The sequence below is a fragment of the Sceloporus undulatus genome, chromosome 2 (genome assembly GCF_019175285.1).
Source record: "Sceloporus undulatus isolate JIND9_A2432 ecotype Alabama chromosome 2, SceUnd_v1.1, whole genome shotgun sequence".
In the NCBI taxonomy this organism is placed as follows: Eukaryota; Metazoa; Chordata; class Lepidosauria; order Squamata; family Phrynosomatidae; genus Sceloporus; species Sceloporus undulatus.
In genome coordinates, this window is record NC_056523.1 from 250212760 (window position 1) to 250232705 (window position 19946).

Below are 19946 nucleotides of genomic sequence, written 5' to 3' on the forward strand. Positions count from 1 at the left end.
TCAGGATCCTGTTAGCACTTGATTCCCAGATACTGATAAATTACCTTGTAAGATTACAGGGGAAAAGGCTGGGAGCCCAGTGGGTGATCTAGGAGGATCTAGAAGCCATTTCTCACCATTTGGGTGGTAGTTCAGCTGCTCCTGTAAAACTGGGAGCGACGGCTAAGATACTGTGAGATTTTTAAAATTGAATGGTTGGTTCCCTCCAGCACTGTTTCTTGTTTGTTTGTATTTTTCCTAATTAAACCCAAAAATGACTACAGTATGCCCTTGCGTTGTATGAATCACCACCTCTGGAAATTTAATGTAGGCACAGTTTTTGCATCGGGGTGGAATGAAAAGGTGGACACGGGATGCCAAGGACCCTGAAATTCTCAAAAGAGGGGCTTCTTTCAGTCCCATTACCTTCACAGGCAGAATTAGGGGGGGCTGTGAGAGCATCTCCTTGTTCACTGCCTCTAGGCTCTGGAACTCTCTTCTGTGTCCTTCTGCCAATAGCAAAGTCTTGTTTTATTCCAGTAGGCTTTTGAGAAATGAAGATTTTTAAAGGAAAGGGTTTTGGAAAGGATGCTGTACTTTTTTGTTTTTTCTTTTAAAATCCCTGCTTCTTTAAAAAAATAATTAAAGTTTGATGCTATTCTAATGTTTCTGTATTTTTAATTATGTTGTATTAGCTACCTGGAGTTCCCATTTTTGGGGAAAAGATGGGATATAAATATCAACAACAATGAACAGTGGTGGTGGTAAGTGTCACACAACCTGCTAGATTCATACCCTTGGCTTAGAGGAATAATAGGATTATAAATATAATAAATGAATAGAAATGTTCAAGTGAGGTCCTCTCGCATGATATATCTCAGACATGGATAGGTCATTATGTAATTACTGTTGAAAATATGGCCTAAGTTTAATTTCCATAGATTTGCTCATTCTAAATATTTTTCAGTATATATTTCTGTAGTGCCATTACAATATTTTTCATGATCACATACCATTACAGCTGTGAGTGTACCTACTCCTATTAATGTACTGTATGCGAGCACATCAAATTTTAAACTACATAATTATGTGTATGTTCCTTCAAGATGCCTGTTGACTTATGGCAACCCCATGCATTTCATAGGTAGTTTTGCCAGCTCCTTCCTCTGAAATATAGCCTACAGCACCTTTACCCTGTTGTTATTAAATGCTATGCCTATTACTCCAGCAACAATAACCAATACTTCTGTTCCAAATTAATTTACAGCACAATAAGGATTGAACACAAAATGGCTTTTTTCAATATATTTTTAATTAGGGATTCCTGTCATTTTATTAACATATAAAACAACCATGATGTTGACATAGAAATGTGAAATTCACTTTACAAAGATAAGGCTTGAGTTTACAGGTACATTTCCCCCTAATTTTTGTGTGTGTGTGTGATTGCATTTCAATGAAATCAACCCAATTTAATTCTTCCCAGAGTTGTATTTATAAATACTAGACAAATCACAAAATAGATTTCAAGTACGTAACATCCTACACTATATTCCAAGCACAGACAGAAATAACACAATACTATCTATGGACTCTTCATATGCCAGCTCTGATATTTCCAGTACTAGATACCTTGTTTCAGTCTATGCAATACATGCTGTACATTATATATGCATCTTTTCCCCACTCTCTTTTCATTTCTCTCTTTTATTCAGAAGAGGTGCCCTTTACAAGCACACACAATTGGATACAGTTCACTTAAGTAGCAGGTGGTGAGGAAGGACATGTTGCCCTTTAGATAGTTAAGACTACAAATCCCATTAACCATCACCTCTGGGTACAACTGACAAAAGTTAAAGTCTAGCACAGGGGTAGGCAACCTTATTGAGCCGGGGGCCGGGTTGCTGTCCCTCAGACAACTGGGGGGCCGAAGCCAAAAAATAAATATATAAATAAACTGGGACAAATGTAGGACAAAATTTTCAAATGGAAGACACTTTTTTAAAAAAAATGGAGGACACGGAAAAAATTTGCTGATTTTTAAAAAAATATTAATATAAATGCATGTTTCTGAGGCTTCTATAGACAATTGCCCCCCAAAGACCCCGGCGGCAATCGGCGGCAGGACCAGGCTGGGGCCGGTCCCAAGGCCTCGCCGGGCCGCATCCGGCCCGCGGGCCGCAGGTTGCCTACCCCTGGTCTAGCAATATCTGGAGGGCCACACATTCTTCACTCCTGCTCTAAAACTCTGCTAAAGTTTGAAGATGCATATATAAATCCAAATGTTCATCTATGTATGTACATTTGCATTTAACACTATCTGTATCCTTATTGCACAGACCATTCTCTGAGGTACTCTTGTTCCTCACATAACTGAGTCTTGCCCTGATCAAATCAGAGAATATTTAGCAAGTGCTTTGATTGATTCTGGAGCACTGATATGGACAAAACTACATTTTAGAACTCAAGACCTAACTGTTTATAATGAAAGGGTGTAGTGAATCATATATACTTATAAGATGCAGAGTACAGTTATTTTTAGTACCCTGTCTGCCAATGCTATACTGCCTGCTCCCATAGCTGTAGCTCCTACAATGCAGGTGACATGATTTTATTTTAAAAATTAGAGAAACTGTATATTTATTGGATTCTTAATTTCAACAGAAAGAATTTAGTTAGAAGTTGCAACAGGATTAAATATACATCGAACATGTGATCTGAAATTCTTCCAAGGAGTGATGAATATGGTCTCTTTCACACTGTGCAGACATAGCACTTTGATACCAGTTTAGCCGCTGTGCCTCCATCCTACGTAAACATGGGATTTGCAGTTTTATCAGTTATTCAGAATTCTGTGCCAGAAAGTCCTAGTGTCTCATCAAACTACAAACCCTGGGATTTCATAGGATGCAGCCATGGCAGCCAAAGTGGCATCAAAGTGCTAAAACCATATAATGTTTTAAAAAAGCCACTTTAAGGCAGAACCTGGAAATAAAACCTTGAAGGTAAAGTCATACATGATTTCATCCTCTGGATCACAAAGGAACATTTTGTGCATTTTTAAAAAATGAAACAAAACAGATTTTTGCACCCTGATCCAGCACACACTTTAGTGCTCCCACAGAGCTCTGAATCAGGGGCTCACATTTTTCTCTGTAAACTGAATCTTCATTGAGCAAACTACAGGCACTATCTGAGGTGAGACAGATTGTGCTGTACATTTGCTTCCACATGTTAATGGAAGAAACCCTATGAAGCTTCAGTTAAGCTATTCACAACAACTTTTAAAAACTGTGTCAATAGGTTGTTCTAGCAGCAAATGAAACAAAAATTATTAAATATTAATACACCGGTAAATTCCCCCCAAAGAAAGAAAGAGAAAACAGTAACAAACCTAAAAGAAATAATGGAGTGATTTTTTTTCCAAAGAGGCAAAAAACTGATATTGACCTGAATCACAACTTAAATACTGTAGTACTCCTATACTCATTTACCTAGGGTAAGCCCAACTGATCTTAACAGGGCTTATTTCTTAGTAGGCAAGTATAGGTTTGCACTGTAAGAGTCCTGTGACCGAAACATTTAGGTAAGGGAGCAGGGGACATATCAGGCAATCCATGCTACAGAATATAAAATGCAATTGGTGCTTTTCCTGCTCTTCTGTTTCAAAGTTGAGACCTACTTATTTTCTCTACACACATAAGGTTTTATGCATCTATAGCCTCTTCGACATACCTGGAGCTACACAGGCACAAAAGCCCCAGCACATCTAGACAACAAAGATAACCACACACCACTGTCAAAGGGACACATTTAAGGGGGAAAAAAGAATGTTTATCCATTTTCACTTATATTAGGTCAGCGAGATATCATGCACAGGAAATAATAACACATGAAATGGTGACTCTGGGGTTTATGATGACAAAATGGTAATGAATAGAATCTGGGACTAAGAAATTTAACTTTGAATGTTTAGAATTTGAAGGACAAGATGCTTTGCATGGAATCTTTATTTTTAGAGATTGGTGTATTTTTATCTTCTAATGTACTTATGTAGGTCTAGCTAGACTTTTTCATATATCCACATTTCTATGTTATGTACAATAATCTACAGCTAATCAAAAATTACCCAAACCTCTTACAAAACTGTACTTGCATTGCCTTACCTTTGTATACTAATGGAAGTGGCAAACCACAGGAAAAGCGGTATTGCCACCATTTCAAAAATACTTACCTCTCTTCACCTTTAGAACTGCTGGGCAGAACTACACATAAATTTAACTCTCTGTTTGCCACCTAACACAAATGTAGGAGCAAGAGGAATTTGCAAGGCAGGATCAACAGATAGGTGACATACTCTCCTGCAAACCTGATTCTCTCTTGCAAATGCCCCTTCAAACCGTTTCCCCACATGACTGGTGTTAGTAGGGAAAAAGGGGGGAAGGGTAGGAAAATGTGTAGGAAAGCAAGTTTCAAGAGAGAATTGATAGACGGAAGTGGAAGTGGGTTTAAGCAATTCCTCCTGCCATACAACCGTTTACCTACAAATGACCATCACATTACCACTACAAAGGAACCCTGTGGCTGCTTTGCAATGTGTAGCTTGGCTCTCAGAAACCCCAGTCTAAATATAATTTCAACTCCATCTAGCAGACCCTGCCGATTTCCCATCTCATTTACTCACCATCTTGTGCATATCTCTTAAGAATTTCACTCTTCATATTTTTTAAAAAATTGCTAAAACATTTTAAAAATTCATGTCATGCCCTTGTGCATTTATTTTACTAATCTGTACACTTAAATATCTTCAGAAGTTATTGTTGCTAAAAATTTACCAAAATCTTGTAAACACATAAAAATATTTTTAAAAATGAAAAACCAAACCAAGAAAGAAAATCCCAGCAATCAGGGTTGTTTGTATAGGCATTGGTTAGTAGAGACTGTTTCACTAAGGAGTATATTCAAAAGCATTACTGTTCCTTTGTTGCTAATGCTTAAATGTAGTACATCATGGCTTGTAATGATATTGATGATATATTTCAGTTCTATTCAGTCATTAATTAAAACAGAGAAGGAAGGGGAAAATTGATTTTTGGTTATTGAAAGACTACCATGTAGCTAAATCAATTGCTCAATCACAGAAATGAAACTTAAGAATTTGGAAATATACTATGGATCCAAAATGAAGAACTATTTGCTGATGTCCTTTAAAATGTTTATGAGCACCTAGTACTGACTAAAATTCACTAGTTTTGAATATAGCCCTTAGTTGTTTCGCATATTTGTACAGTTTAAGAGCTGCCAAGCAAGTGGCCGACAAAGTCTATTTTGCAGGCCACCCACCGTCTAAAAGGGCAGTAATATTCAATATGAAACTGCTGAAATTCAGGTGTCTGACGGATTTCATGGAGGAAGGAGATATCAAGGTCTGACTCCAGGAGCACAAGAAGAAGAGGGAAAAAAATCAGCAGGATTCCAAGCCCAACAATAAGAAGTCTGGAAAAGCTCTTCACAGCAGCATTTATCTTCATATTGCCCATCAAAAAGTCATAGCTCCATCTAAGTGCTTTCCGAGCTTCTTTCAGTTCTTCTTCTTCGGCAACCAAAAATGCATTTTCATCTGCCTCCAGTTCTTCAAATGAATCAGTGTCATCTTTCGCATTTTCTGCCCTTGGAGAGGACTGAAAGAGCAGGTCAATCTCCTCATCATTAACAGGAGTGGGAAGCAAGCTGGTACTGGGATTATATACCAATTCTGAGATTGTTAAAGGCTCTTCCTTGATTTTCTCTTCCTCTTCAACTGAAAGATCTGAACTGTCATCTGCTTCCTTAGCAGGAGAATTGGATATCATAGGTATTGAAACATCATCTTCTTTCGGCAGCTGGATACCTATAAAAACAGTTATTGCAGAGATATTTTAGGCTCTCAAGCATACACTTCAAAAAGGAGAATAACAGGGCAAGGAAGATTCTCATAACCTGGTACTTTCAGTTAAGTGAAATGAGTTTTACACTTTTCAAAACTATATGTCTGTGTATATACGGGTGTATAGATAGATAGGCATATCATTCTACTCTGTTTAATGCAGGACCCACATGTTAGATGCTTTTAAAAATTAAAATGGAAACTCACATTTTGTTAACCTCACAATAATGTTCAGATGCCACACTATATGCTGACACTATATGCCTCGAACACTCCTCTCCATGCCCAGATTAGTGATGGATAAGGCAGTGTCCCACTTGCCTTCCCTGGATACTAACCCACACTGCCCTTGGAGTAGATTAAAATTCAATTATGCTATGATTGGCAAATGTTTTCATATTCTTGTTAGCATTAGTAATTATCCCAAGTCTCTAAGTATTCCTGGAATTGCATTATACAAATGTTTTCTCAGAATTGGCTACAATGGTTTCCACAGAAACAATTTTTTCATGGCTGAATTGATAGACTCTCGCTTGTTCAAATACCTTCCCTTTTCTATTAAGTGTAGTTCTGCTGGGTGATTTCCAGAGTTTTAAAGTGCCTGCCACAGGCCAGCCATTCTGTAACAATATGGCATCTAGAACTAGTCTTTGCTGATGCTATTACTACATCATTTACATTGGCCTGTTACAGACAGCCAAAATAAAGCTGCTTCGAGTCACAGTGGAGGTATGGTGTTTCAATGATGCATGCGTCCTAAGAGTCCAGAAGTTGCACCAAAGCCACTCTCCAGCCCTAAGGACTGGAGCGTGGCTTTGGTGTGGCTTCTGGACTCTTAGGACACATGCATCATTGAAACACCATACCTCCACTGTGACTCAAAGCAGCTTTATTTTGGCTGTCTGTAACAGGCCATTGTTACTTCTTCAGCACAGATGGTCTTGTCAATACTTTCTTTAACCTTTTAAAAGCTCTTTCATAAATTCATATCCAGTATAACCCACCATTTTTGGCTGGCAACTACTTTAATTGTTTTCTCACTATTACTATGTTTGAAACTTCACTGGGTATTCTAAGGTGAAAGATAGAGTGAAGATATATTGAACGGATGAAGCAAAGCTTTAAAATTTCTTTTTTGGATTAAGCATAAGATCCTAGTCTAAAAATAGGTTTCCCACATTGGGAAGAAACTCATAAATGTCCCTTTCTTGGTTACAGAATCTTTCATTTTGATAGTGGCCAGCTATCAAAAGTAACACCATATGGACTCTGCATCTTGAGAAAGTGTAAACTCAACCTCCATACACCAAGAATTCAGAGTTTTTGTGGGAGCCCTCTCAAAGGATCACCGAAAATACAAAGTAGGGAAGCAGACTTGACATTATGGTTGAGTAAGTGTCCTTCATAGGAAGACATTATGAATATTACAGCAATTAAAGTAATTGCAATAAACCTACAAGCCATTAGAAAATTCAGGTGAGTGTATGCAAAGTTACAGTTGTTGCTGGGTGCCTTCAAGTCATTTCCAACTTATGATAACTGTAAGGTGAACCTGTTATGGGGTTTTATTGGCAAGATTTGTTCAGAGAGAGTTTGTCTTTGCCCTCCTCTGAAGCTGAGAAAATGTGACTTGCTCAGAGTCACTCAGTGGGTTTCCATGGCTGAGCAAGGATTTGAATGCTGGTCTTGAGATGTAGGGAATGAGCAGATAGACCAAGCCTGTGCTATCCTGACCTAGTCAGTCCCTGGGCCAGCATGGAGAGGAGCAGATGTGTACACATTTACCTGCCACCGCACATGGACCTGCTACAACTACACACCTTTTTCCTTCCTCTGCTGTTGCCTCTACTGAGAAGACGCCATTGTGGCATCTGACATGCAAATGGTGCACCTACCTATACCCATGTGGCCAGGCACCCCCTTTCCATGTCAGACACCACAATAGGAGGCTTCTCAGTAGAGAAGATAGTGGAGGAAGGTGAGGGGCACATGGGGCTGTCCAGCCTGCTGGGCATTGCAGTGGAGTTTCCAAAAAGTTCCACAGCAAACAACAGATCATTTTGAACCTCACTAAGGCCTCTTTGAGCCCAGATCAGACTGGAAGTGCCAGATTTGCATCCAGTCTGCTCTATCCTGACCTGTGGGAATTGGCCTGGATCGTCTGAATAGGGCAGCACAAGACTGGGGAGAACACAGGCCTTTTGGCCCATGAAGACAGCCCTGTAGTTCAACATTCAAACCACTACACCATGCTGGTTCTAAAACTGAATCTCTTGTATACCAGCTTTAATAAAATATGTCAGTTTGTTTATACAACACTTTGTAAACAACCGCCAGAACTATGTTGTGGTCTCATATCTTCATAAGTGGACATATGCCTGTGAGAATTAGAATTGCACAGTTTAACAAGTCCATACCCGGTTAACTTCACAACTATTCCCAGAGCTCTGGCTTCTGCTCAACCAAGGTATATATAGATGAGTCAAATATTTCTGATAGGTTTGGCCATAAGAGAAATCACTGATTATTCTTGTAAGCACTTTGTTTGTTTTGTTGGTCTATACCTCTACCTTTTTCACCACTATATTAATAACCAGAAGGGAACTGTCCAGGGAGCTGGGGGAAGGATGTATTACAATATTTTCTTACTGTAAATTCTTACGCTCAAATGAAAAGATGCATTTTTTCAACACTGAGTTTTGTCATTGTTCTTGAGGTAATTTCCTTACTTTATCTTTGATTAAAGTACAGTATATTAAGTGCACACTTGTAATTTTTGGATGCCTTCGAGTTGTTTCTGACTTCTGGGGACCCTAAGGTGAACCCATCATGGGGCTTTCTTGGTATGTTCAGAGAGGGTCTGCCTCTGAAGCGAAGAGAGTATGACATGCCCACGACCACACAATGGATTTCCATGGACGAAAGGGGATTTAAAGACCTTGGCCTCTCAGAGTCCTAATCCAACCCTCAAAACACTACACTGGCTCTCATGTTCAAACAATACCTCTGGTGAAAGTTCCAATGTTTCCATATTGTTTGAGCACATCTATCTTTCTGACACATAGTAAGAGTCAGGCAGGTAATCTGGGCAGATTGTTCCACCTCTTTATAAAAGCCCTAATTAGATTCCATTAATACAGACCACTACCAGTACGAAAGATGTTTCCCATTGTGAGATCCTACTCATGTGAAAATTGTAACCACATGTGTGGTGCACATGGTTTGCCAAGCAATGATTACATGAGAAGGATCCATGTGCTTGAGGTGTATTTGCCTCACCCACATTTCCAGTGATCACATACTGCTTTAACACCAATTTCACCACAGGGTAAGTAGCTCTTACTTTATTAGTGGTTTACTTAGTGAGCAATGTATATACTTGACAACCAAGATTCCAGGGGGGAAATGGCCAGAAAGAGGCTTCTGGGGGAAAGGAAAGGAATGCAGATCTATCTGACCATCTCAGACACATTTAAAACAGTTTTAAAGAATTTTGTATCAACTCCAACTGCTACATGCCCACTCCCTTCATTTCTATACTATATTCATTTCTATGGCTTGAGACTTGGGCAGCTATTGGACAGCCTTCCCACTTTGCTTATCCCCTGACACTTCATTTGCCAACTAAGATTCCACTGGTTGAAGTAGGAGGTCTTAGGGTCTTCCTTCTTTTGGTGCTATGGAATACTCTATCTAGATAGGCCTGCCTAGCCCAAGTATTTGAGTAATTTGAGATACCAAATTAAAATCTGTTTTTCCAGAGAGGTCTTTGGTACGAGCTAAGAATGCTCTGTTCATTTTCTTCTGCTTTCCTCCTCCTTCTATTTCCTCCTTGTGACTAGCTATTCCTAATTAATTGTTAATTTTCCAATGTTACTGATGTTGTTTTCATTTATGGCAATATGATTTTTATTTTGTAATATGATTTTATTTTGCCAGACAAGCTAGTGCTCTGGCTTCTTTTTTTAAAGAAGAGATCGGTAGATTTCCCCCCGTTTGCTATAAACAATGTTAGTATCTTCCATAATGTCTAGAGACAGCATCAAAATGTTACAATATACTCTGGTTTCTCTTCAGATCGTATAAATCTTTCGCCCTAAAATGTTACAATATAATTTAAACCCATCAAAGGTCTGTTGTGACTGTATGAAACAGAACTTTCTCTGAGAGTTTGTAGCTTTCTGTACTTGGCTCTACCCACCCTCCCCTTCCCCACTTGAAAGACTGAACATTAAATGTCATGGGTCTACACTGTTTGCAATACATAGTGTGCTGCAAAGTTTTATGTAGGCAAACTAGTTCTTTTGATTTACACCTTCTATGTATTAAACAGCCATGAGATTATTTCAGTGTTAACTCTTTCTGTACATATATTTAAAATATATGTTTCTTTCCATCAAGTAAGTTAGTCAGCTGAAATAAAAAATTACGCACAAACCTCATCCTAGAAGCAAGTTCTGCACTGAGTTGTTTGTTTCTTATACTCCTCCTACTCCATCTTAATGTCTTGCCCCCCTTTTCTTTTATGTCAGATGAGGGGGTTGAAAGCTGCATCAATTCAGGTATTACTCTTATAATTCATCACACTCATCAGGTGGACTCTATCAGGATGATTAAGCAGACATGGAACACAGAACAAGACCTTTCTGCTCATAAAAAGCTGAAATTAAGGAAAAGTGAACTTCAACTTACCAGCACTTGTAGCTGTGACTCTAGAGCCATGTCTCAGCAGACGAATGCACACATCTTTGCTACAATGGTTAACCATTCGCAAATGAATACTTCGCCTGGTTTGGATTTTTACTAGGCATTTCACCATATTGACTAATTGGTACAGTTTCTACAGCAGCCTTTTCAGCTAGTCACCCATACTGGCTGTGACCTTTGCTTAGTTTTCACTCTGTTCAGCTTGGGTGCGTCCTGCTGAATGAATCAAGTATCAGGCTTCTAACACAGCCAATAGAAGTAACCCACCAGAGAACAGAATAGGAGACTATTTTTAAACATTTCCAAGCGTCTCACAAGGCACAATGCAATTAGTTGCAAATGCCAACCATTTCCCCAGCAGTTGCTAACAAACAGCTGCACTGCACATACCAGCCTAAGCCCTTAAATATGTTTACTGGACTACAATGAAGAGTAATGAAACAATGGACAGCAAAACATCACAAGTGCCCATATTTAAATAAAGGTAAATTTATATGAATTCTCATGTTAGGGTTGCATTTTCTTCTTTAATTGAGAACCTACCCTTCTAATTTGTGTGAGTAGCCCTTTACAGTGTAATCTACCTCAATGTTGCTTATGCCAGGCTTATCAGGATATAGCTGAGGTGCCCACATTTGGCCTCCATTAGTGGAGAAGAGCTATCACTGTAGAAACCTCCTGTGAGAACAGAACACTGTTCCTATTGGCAGTAGCTGGTATAACACCTGAAAGGAAAATTTGGAGCTAGGGGAGGGAGTACATTGTCTGATTATCCAAACCGAGCACAATCGGATTTGAAATGGGCAGAAATTTTTCTCTAGTTCCTGTTAGAGAAACCAGTCAATTGGAAAGGGAAGATAGTATTCAGATCTCTTTTGGAATGTGACAATACTTCCACCTAAAACCACCCAGGTACACATCTACAGATGATGTCATGCCATGTAGTATTTGATAATGTTATGATATGACATGATGGGAACAATATATTTTGGAGGTGGAACACAAAAGCAAAGATCTGTCTGGGCAAACCTTAGTTGATTGCTATGCTAACTGATGTTTTTAGGAAATTAGGGTTTTAATTAAAACAGATAAATAAAATAATGAAACCTTTGGGATGCTTGGTGTTAGAGCACATACATAATGTGGAAAAGATCCATGCCAACGTTCCCAGCATCTTTAAGTAGGGAAGACCCCTACTTGAAGCCACAGAAAGCTTTTGCTGGTCAGTGTAGACAGCACTGCACTAGTTGGCCAAGCAGTTTCTCTCATGTTACAAGGCAGGTTCATATAAAGCTATGCATGTATGTCCTTTGAGGAAAGGCATAAGGTATAGGTTAGATGAGGGAGGGAGGGAGACAGGTAATGTTTGCTTCAAAGTTATTATGCCACCCAGAAAGTTCCACTACCAAATCAATCAGGCGTCAAACGCAATAACAGAAATAGCATTTTCCAGAAATCTGTGTTTTGAAAATGCCATCATTGGCACACAGTAAAGGTTTGATTCTCACAAATGGCACCTGTCCAAACAGAAATTACTATATTGTATTTCAACATAATACTAAACAGTAAAAGGTTTTTTTTTCCATAAAGATTTTGCTATACAAATATTAATGTTAACATCTAATGAATATCATGCTGATTAGAGGTAGAGACTGATCTTAAGCATCCGTATGAGTAATGTTGTTGCTTTCATTTCCCATGGAAAGAGAGAGCCTGCCTCTGGGTTTTGCTGTGAATTCTCAATAAATAGCTACTTTGCAGAGCAGAAGGGCAAGATGATTAACTAGCCCTTCCCTGTTGTGGGCTGTTTTCCCATATTTTCAGTCTTCCAGCCTCTATGTAATCTTGTTGATGCAAAACACACCCCTTGGAGCCATTTCTAGGATATAAAAAGCAAGCCTCTGGCTGCCAACAAATGGTGCTGATATGCTATTTTTATATCTATAAAATTATAAGGGCCCCAGCAAGTCATACATACAGTGTATTTCCTAATTCAAAGACAGCCTTCCTAACCCAAGTAAATGACTCTGGGGTGTCCAGGGGGACTGCAGTCAAGGTCAACAAATACACGTGTGCAAAAATAAATCATATCATGTTACATGGAAAAACTATGTATGAAGGACAGAAGAAGAATTTGTGCTGAAATATATCGCCTGAAATCATATAGCTGAGTCAGCCACACACATAAATACTCATTAAACCTAACTGCCTGCAAGCAGAGAACAGATTAGATCTGTTCCCAAATGTATTAGACAGCACATTTCCTCCTAATGCTGGGAATCATTACTGCAATGAGGTGCCAAGAAGACATTTCTGCTAGGGAATTCCCACCCTCTAATTGTGGTTCAGCCTGACTGCTTTGCTTCAGGGATACCAAACAGACAAAAAAGCAATTCTTGCTAAACTCAAAAGGGCTAAAATAAACTCCTAGCCTTCACTTCAGAAGCATCCATCTCTAACTTCAATCTGTTTCTCTGGAAGATGTGCCAAACATTTAGCAGTTAAGATGATTCTGATTCAGATAAATACTAATCACAACAAAATTAAGACAAAAAATTACCCGTATTTTTGGGACATTTCTAGAACACTGACATCACACAGGCATAATGAGAAACATGGTGATAGTCTCTTCACATTTTCCAAATTCACTAATATTTTTGTAAATCTTTCCCTCACCTGGCATCTAATATTCAGAGATATATTGCGCTGGAACACAGGAAATCCATTTAGATATTGATAGCCCTATACTACCTTCTTGATGGTCAAATGTAAAAAGTGGAAGTGCTAGATTGGATGAAGGTTTTCAAGTAGATTACAGCATTACACTCTTATAGTGCTGCTATTCCACTTTTACTGCACTGGCTGCAGTTTAAGGAGGGGCATTTAAAATTCTCAGTCAGAGGGCCCTTAGGCCTCACTGAACTACAAACCTCAGAATGCAACAGGAGGCAGCCAGAACAGCAAAAGTGGAATAGCAGCACTATAAGAGGATAGTGAAGTAATGTAGTAGGTCTGGAAATCTTCATAATGCAAGCTTTGTTTTTGAAAACATCCTCTGGATCTTCCCTTCCTGAATGTGGCAAAGACTATCTCTATTGCATGAAGACACCATCAGTGTGCACCATTATCACATCACTCTTGCAGGGTTGAGTTTAGGTCATTTATGTCTCCCAACAACTTGTGTTGAAGGACTGCAACATACTTCTTGTTGTAGAATCTCATAGCCTTTATGGCAATTTTTCCACACTGGTATCTGCAGCCTTGCATTCAGCAGGGTCCTGTTCTTGGTGTGTGTGTGGGGGGGGGGGGGGCTGAGGGGGATGATGATGTAGTACACAAGAGTTTCCTATAGTCCTACTATAGTCCCATAGGCAGATCACTGTTTGGTAAGACTGAGACCTACTGTGTCTTCAAGCTAATGCGAGAGTGGGGAACTGATTATCATGCTCCCTCCCTGTTCTCCTTCCGCTGTCATAAAAAGAAGTTTCTTTTCTTTTCTTTAAAGAAATGTACTCAAAGCATTATCACAAATTAGAAAATTAACAAACAATAAACGTTAAATCATAGAATCAAAGTGGGAAGAGACCACAAGGATCATTCAGTCCATAATATAAGCCCACATCATTGCCAAAAACAATTTACAATCACTGAAGATCTTAGTCATAAAATCATCAAAGATATTTTCATACAAATAGGCCTTTGAGATGAACTGTAATAAGGTGTTATTTCCTTTTTATTGCTATGTTTTAATTATATTTAAAAACTTTTTATGGTAGATTTTATTTAGATTATATTTTGTGTTATATATGTAGTTTAGAGATGTTGATTGATGTAGATTAGAATATATTTTAATTTTATTACTGTTAGCCCACTTGAGTGCAGGATAAAAATTTAATAAATAATTGAGTAAGTATTGTCTGTATTTAGGAATATGAGCTTACATCCCTGCTAGCAGGAAAACAACCTTGGAAAAGGATCACAAAGTACCAAAGCAATTTGAGCAGCTTCATGAAAGTTATATAAATAGTTCATGACTCACAGATGCCCCTTGGATGAAGGTTTCAAAAGGGCCAATCAGACTCTAATGCATAAATCTAATGACTAAGGGGAAAAATACTGGCAATTAATGCACAGTAGTCTACAGAAGTAAATACTGTATAAATGCAATTAAAGTGGGAAAATTGAACAGAGAGGATGTCAAAATTGTTTGGATAATAAAACATCCATGCTGTACAAATCCTATGCTTCAAAGCCAATTCAAAAACTTAAAAGAGATTGTCAGTAGTATCCCAAAGTGTTCCCTGATATTTTTCATCGCAGTGGATGTGATATTACAACTGAGAACACTACCAACCCATGACCTGAGAAGTGGGGTGTCTCACTATGCCATTCTGTGGTGAAACATCCCCACTCCTACATGGACCATCGTCTTCTTCTGAGTCAGGATACTACCTATTTATATCACCAGAAAACATTTAACCCTAAATCATAATGACATTCCATCAAGGACAATGGCTTATAGCAGTCTCTTCCTGCTTTTTTCTCCCAGTGTTGTTGTTTTTCCCTCCATGACAGACACACAAGAGCATCCTCTGCCCCAGGTATACACAAATACCCATATATGCGGTGATTAAGTTAAAAAGGGGGGAAAAATCAGTAGTTCCACACATACCCAGGCCAACCCGGCCAACCTGGTCACTCACCGAGAGACCTGGGGAAACGAACACGGGAGGGAGAATCACGTGGTGCAGAGAAGGAGCCAGATTCCCAAGCTGCCAGGCTTCCAGGAAGGAACACAGGGATGGGGTCATGCTGGACCAGGTGGGAACTGAGGACAGGATCTTCCCCTGCCAGAGTATAAAAGCAGCAGCAGCAGTAGTGAGAGCAAGGACTGAGCAGCAGCAGCAGCAGCTTCTCAGCCAGTCAGCTAAAGAAGCTGCTGAGTTGGTCAAGTTTAGGGAAGAAACCAGTTCCAGTCTGAAGGAACCAGCAACAGAAAACAGCCAAGGAGGCTTTCAGGACAGGAATAATCCCAGCCACATGCAATGGAGGAACAGACTGGAAAGGATAGCTAAGATCTCATTCATCTGTGCACTTTATACAGGGAGAAAAGGGGAGGCAGAAAAGAGCTGAGTATGGAAATTCCATCACATGCACCCATAGATGATGGAGAACAGGTTATTATCCAGCTTCTACCAGGAACAACAGGGCTTTAGAGGCCTTTGTGGGCAAAAAAAAAGGTGATTGACTGACAGGTAAGTTATAAAAAAGAATGGGGAAACTGCAGAGTTTGTACCAAGATGATGCCAACACCACCTCAGAGTGAAACAGATTTGTTGAATATCTCTTGTTTAAAGCCCTTGAGGAGAGCACTGAACACATATTTCCCCTTCAGGAATATTGAGGAGAATTTTGTTCAGTCCACATTACTTCCAGGGCTACCAGGCAAATTGGGACACGAATATCCTTTGGATTATGCACTCCACTGAACTTTGCAATGCTGTTCTTGATTCAAAAACTGTACAAAAATCCATTTCATTAAACACTGTACACAAGAATGCAGTTATCAGAGAAAGGCAAGTACAAAAATATATATAATAGGGAAAGATGTATACAAGATGCATACAAAATATGTATGTTATGGAATGCTACATACAAAATTACAATGCTATGTGAGTGTGTTTTAAATTCACATAATGACATGGAAATTGGACACAATGGATCTGTCACTGACTGAAAAGAAATTGACATAGATTAGATATAGAATTAAGAGTATGTCCCTACTCTTTACTCTGATGATTTTGTGGTCAGCATGTGTTCACATGCATATTATCCTCTCCAACTTCCCCCATCATTTGGTTGTCTCCATTACAAAGCAATGAAGACCTAATTCTTTCTTTCTAACAAACCAAAGGTATATTTACCCCTATCCAAATGCTTAGAGCCTGCAGTGGGTTAAAAGAGGATGAAGCCTTTATGGCGCTTGATAACTCCTATCACTTGCTTTATCTGTTTGGCTTCTGCAACAGATTTCAACAGTGTACAAAATGTTCATATTGTCTATTTGGGTAAGAAGGGCTATATCGCACTTTCTCCATGAGACTTTTAATGATAAAAGAGCCAAGATAGGAGTCAGGTGTTGGCTTCAGATCCCGATTCAATCATAGGAGGCCCTGTCCAAGTCAATGCTTTTATGCCTCAGTCCTCATGTATAAAATGGGAATCCTGCTTTACAACAGTGTGATAAGGATGAATGATACTGAATTATTATTCTTCCCCATTAACCATATAACATCATTTAGTCTAAATAAAATGTGTTGAATAATATTAGTTGGATTTTCTCATGTCTATGTACAGATTATTAGCAACAAAATGACTTTTCTTAATTATTCAAAATAAACACAACCTTTCAATAAGGCCGTACCTCTCAAAGTTGCATAAAAGCTAATGAATGAAATCTGTGTGGTTTTTCCATTTATTTGTCTGGTTTTTTGTTTGTTTGTTTGTTTGTTTGTTTGATGAGACATATAGGGGTGTGTGTGTGTGTGTAAAATTACAACATGAAGCCACAAGAAACAGACTTGCCTTCATCAGAGACAACCTCATCCTGGTCATTTGATGATGGATGTAGTGGCTGCAGAGGCTCCATATTAATTATGAGCTGCTTGTTCAAGGAGTGAGAGCTGCGACTCTGAATAATGTTGGTTCTGAAAAGAAAGTAGGGAAATGAGGACATATTAAGTTTTTTAAAAAAACTATGTTGCCATATCAATTTTTTTTATGGTAGAGCCAATGGGTTTTATCTAAATATCCTGAAGGACCTGTCTGGGCTAAGCTTGGTTAGTACTTCGAAGGGAGACCACCAGGAAATACTAGATGCTGTATGCTGTAGTCAGAGGAAAGCAATAGCAAACCTCCTCAAAATAAATCTTGCCAAGAAAAAACTATGAAAGTATTGCCGTAAGTCAGAGTCAACTTGAAGGCACATAACAACAACAAAGAGCTATTATTTTCTTCAAAATGTTTATATAGAAACACACAGTGCTGATGGGAGTATTTGTAGTGGCCTATCTTACCTTTACCCATTATGGCTGAATGCCAGTATGGTCCCCTAGAATATCCTTAAAGCAATAGGAAGTACTGTACAGTGGACCCTTTCCTTTCGCAGGGGATCCGTTCTGCATCCCCCCGCATAAGGGAAAATCCATCTATGTTCGAGGCCCATAGGAAATAATGGGGCATGTGCACATGGTGGCATGGCGTGGACACACCACCGGTAAACGTGCCATTTTTGTACTCCCCGCGCGGCTTCCGCATAAGCTGGAAGCCATGTAAAATGCATCCGCAAATGGCACGGGCACAATACATTTCTATACCACTTATCAGTGCACTTAAGCACTCCCCAAGTGGCTTACAAAGTGTAAGCTAATTGCCCTCAGCAATCTGGAAGGATGCAAGCCAGAGTCGAGCTTGAGCCCTTTCGCTGGTATTGAACTCACAACCTTATGGTTGGTGAGTGAGTGGTTGCAGTACAGGCATTTAACCACTGCGCCACCAGGGCTCATAAAATAATCTAAAAACTCCTTAAAGCAATCTAAAAACAATCCTAGAGTCCAGTTTTGAAGCAGTTAAAATGGTAATTTCAAGAAATGAATGACATTTAGAACAGTACTGTTTTGGCTGCCTGATGGAAACTTAAGTCCTATGAGGAACGACTTAAGGAGCTGGGGATGTTTAGCCTGGAGAAGAGAAGGTTAAGAGGTGATATGATAGCCCTGTTTAAATACTTGAAGGGATGTCATATTGAGGGAGCTAGCTTGTTTTCTGCTGCTCCAGAGAACAGGACCCAGAGTAATGGATGCAAGCTCCAGGAAAAGAGATTCTACTTCAACATTAGGAGGAACTTCCTGACAGTAAGGGCTGTTCGACAGTGGAACACACTCCCTCAGAGTGTAGTGAAGTCTCCCTCCTTAGAGGTCTTTAAGCAGAGGCTGGATGGTCATCTGTCGGGGATGCTTTGACTGAGAGTTCCTGCATGGCAGGGGGTTGGAATGGATGGCCCTTGCGGTCTCTTCCAACTCTATGATTCTATGGTTCTATGATTCTATGAACAGCCCAACTTCCTTTGGTAGGGAGTTCCAATTTGAGGCATTGCTACAGAGAAAGCCCTATGTGTACCCACCAACATAACCTCAAAAGGTATTGGGACATGCCCTCCCCCCAAATATCAAATTTTTGACAGGATTATATAGCAGGAGATGATCTTTCATATATCTTGGCCAGAAATCATTTAGGGCTTTGTAGGTCAACACCAGCATCTTGAACTGAGCTCAGAAGCAAACTGGAAACTAATTCAGTTCTTGCAGGGCTGGTGGTATATAGTCATTTAGATACTGGAACCTGCATTTAAAGTACACAAATTATGGTACAGATGAATACAATATAAGATAACCAAAACACTAAATCCTTAGTGTATTTAGTGGGGTGAAACCTGCACCTTATGATCACATCTTATGCCATAGTGATCAAGCATACTGTGTTTTGATTTTTTTTCTCACCATCCTATGGTTCATGCAGCGATAATGATAATTGGTTAACTTTTAACTGCTTAATTATTAATTCCATGGTTTGAGAATATTTGGATTTTATTAAGCTGGGCTTTACATTTAGAAATTTTAGTACAGAGAAACTACACACAAGCCCTACAGAGAATTAACCTTTTTAATGTACCTTGCCCACAAAAGGCTACAGTTATTGAGCAGCTTTCTACAAAATGATTCAGTGATCAAATAAACATTTGCCTGAATCCTGTTGGCTACTTCCAGTTAAAGGACACCCACTGAATCAATTACTGAATGATGAATCAACACAAAGGTAAATTTCATTGGTTCAGTGGGTCCACTCTGGTTGGGACTAATCAACAGGATTCAAGCCATACTACAACCTTTTAATCGCATGTCAATATTGATTCATTTCTTGGATTTAAAATAAGGGAGGACAGCTTCTGGGGATCAGTGCACTGCACTGCACACCCCCAAACCCATCCCACTGCTGTGGCAAAATACCCAAGGCGGGTTCTCTATTGCTGTGGGCACACTCCAGAGCCCAGAGCTCTCTGAACATTCTCTGTACCAGCTTGCTTAATTAGGTCTGATTTTGATCAGAAAGTACCTGTGCACTTCCGGAGGCTCCCTTTGGATTTTAGAACTTGCTTCAACAACTTCTTTGGCAACTTTTCCACTACAACCAAACATACAATTTAACATGAGATGAAGATGTTATTGGCAGTATTTGAATACTTAAAGCAATTAATATACTGGCAGTACAGTATCTG

General features: G+C 39.2%; 1 protein-coding gene across 3 annotated transcripts in view; it reads right to left on the reverse strand.

Annotated features, from left to right (window-relative positions):
* Nucleotides 1–2186: 2186 nt before the first annotated feature.
* The window catches only part of FRMD3 (FERM domain containing 3), a 144915-nt gene continuing 127155 nt past the window's right edge, over nucleotides 2187–19946 (reverse strand). For 2 of the 3 annotated variants that reach the window (XM_042453258.1, XM_042453260.1), the window contains 4 exons: nucleotides 19784–19852; nucleotides 17198–17319; nucleotides 15316–15459; nucleotides 2187–5869 (listed from right to left, as the gene is read on the reverse strand). In XM_042453258.1, coding sequence (XP_042309192.1) covers nucleotides 5271–5869; nucleotides 15316–15459; nucleotides 17198–17319; nucleotides 19784–19852 — 934 coding nt within the window. In that variant the 3' untranslated portion in view covers nucleotides 2187–5270. The remainder of the gene's footprint in view (nucleotides 5870–15315; nucleotides 15460–17197; nucleotides 17320–19783; nucleotides 19853–19946) is intronic. The other variant, XM_042453259.1, reaches the window with a different exon arrangement.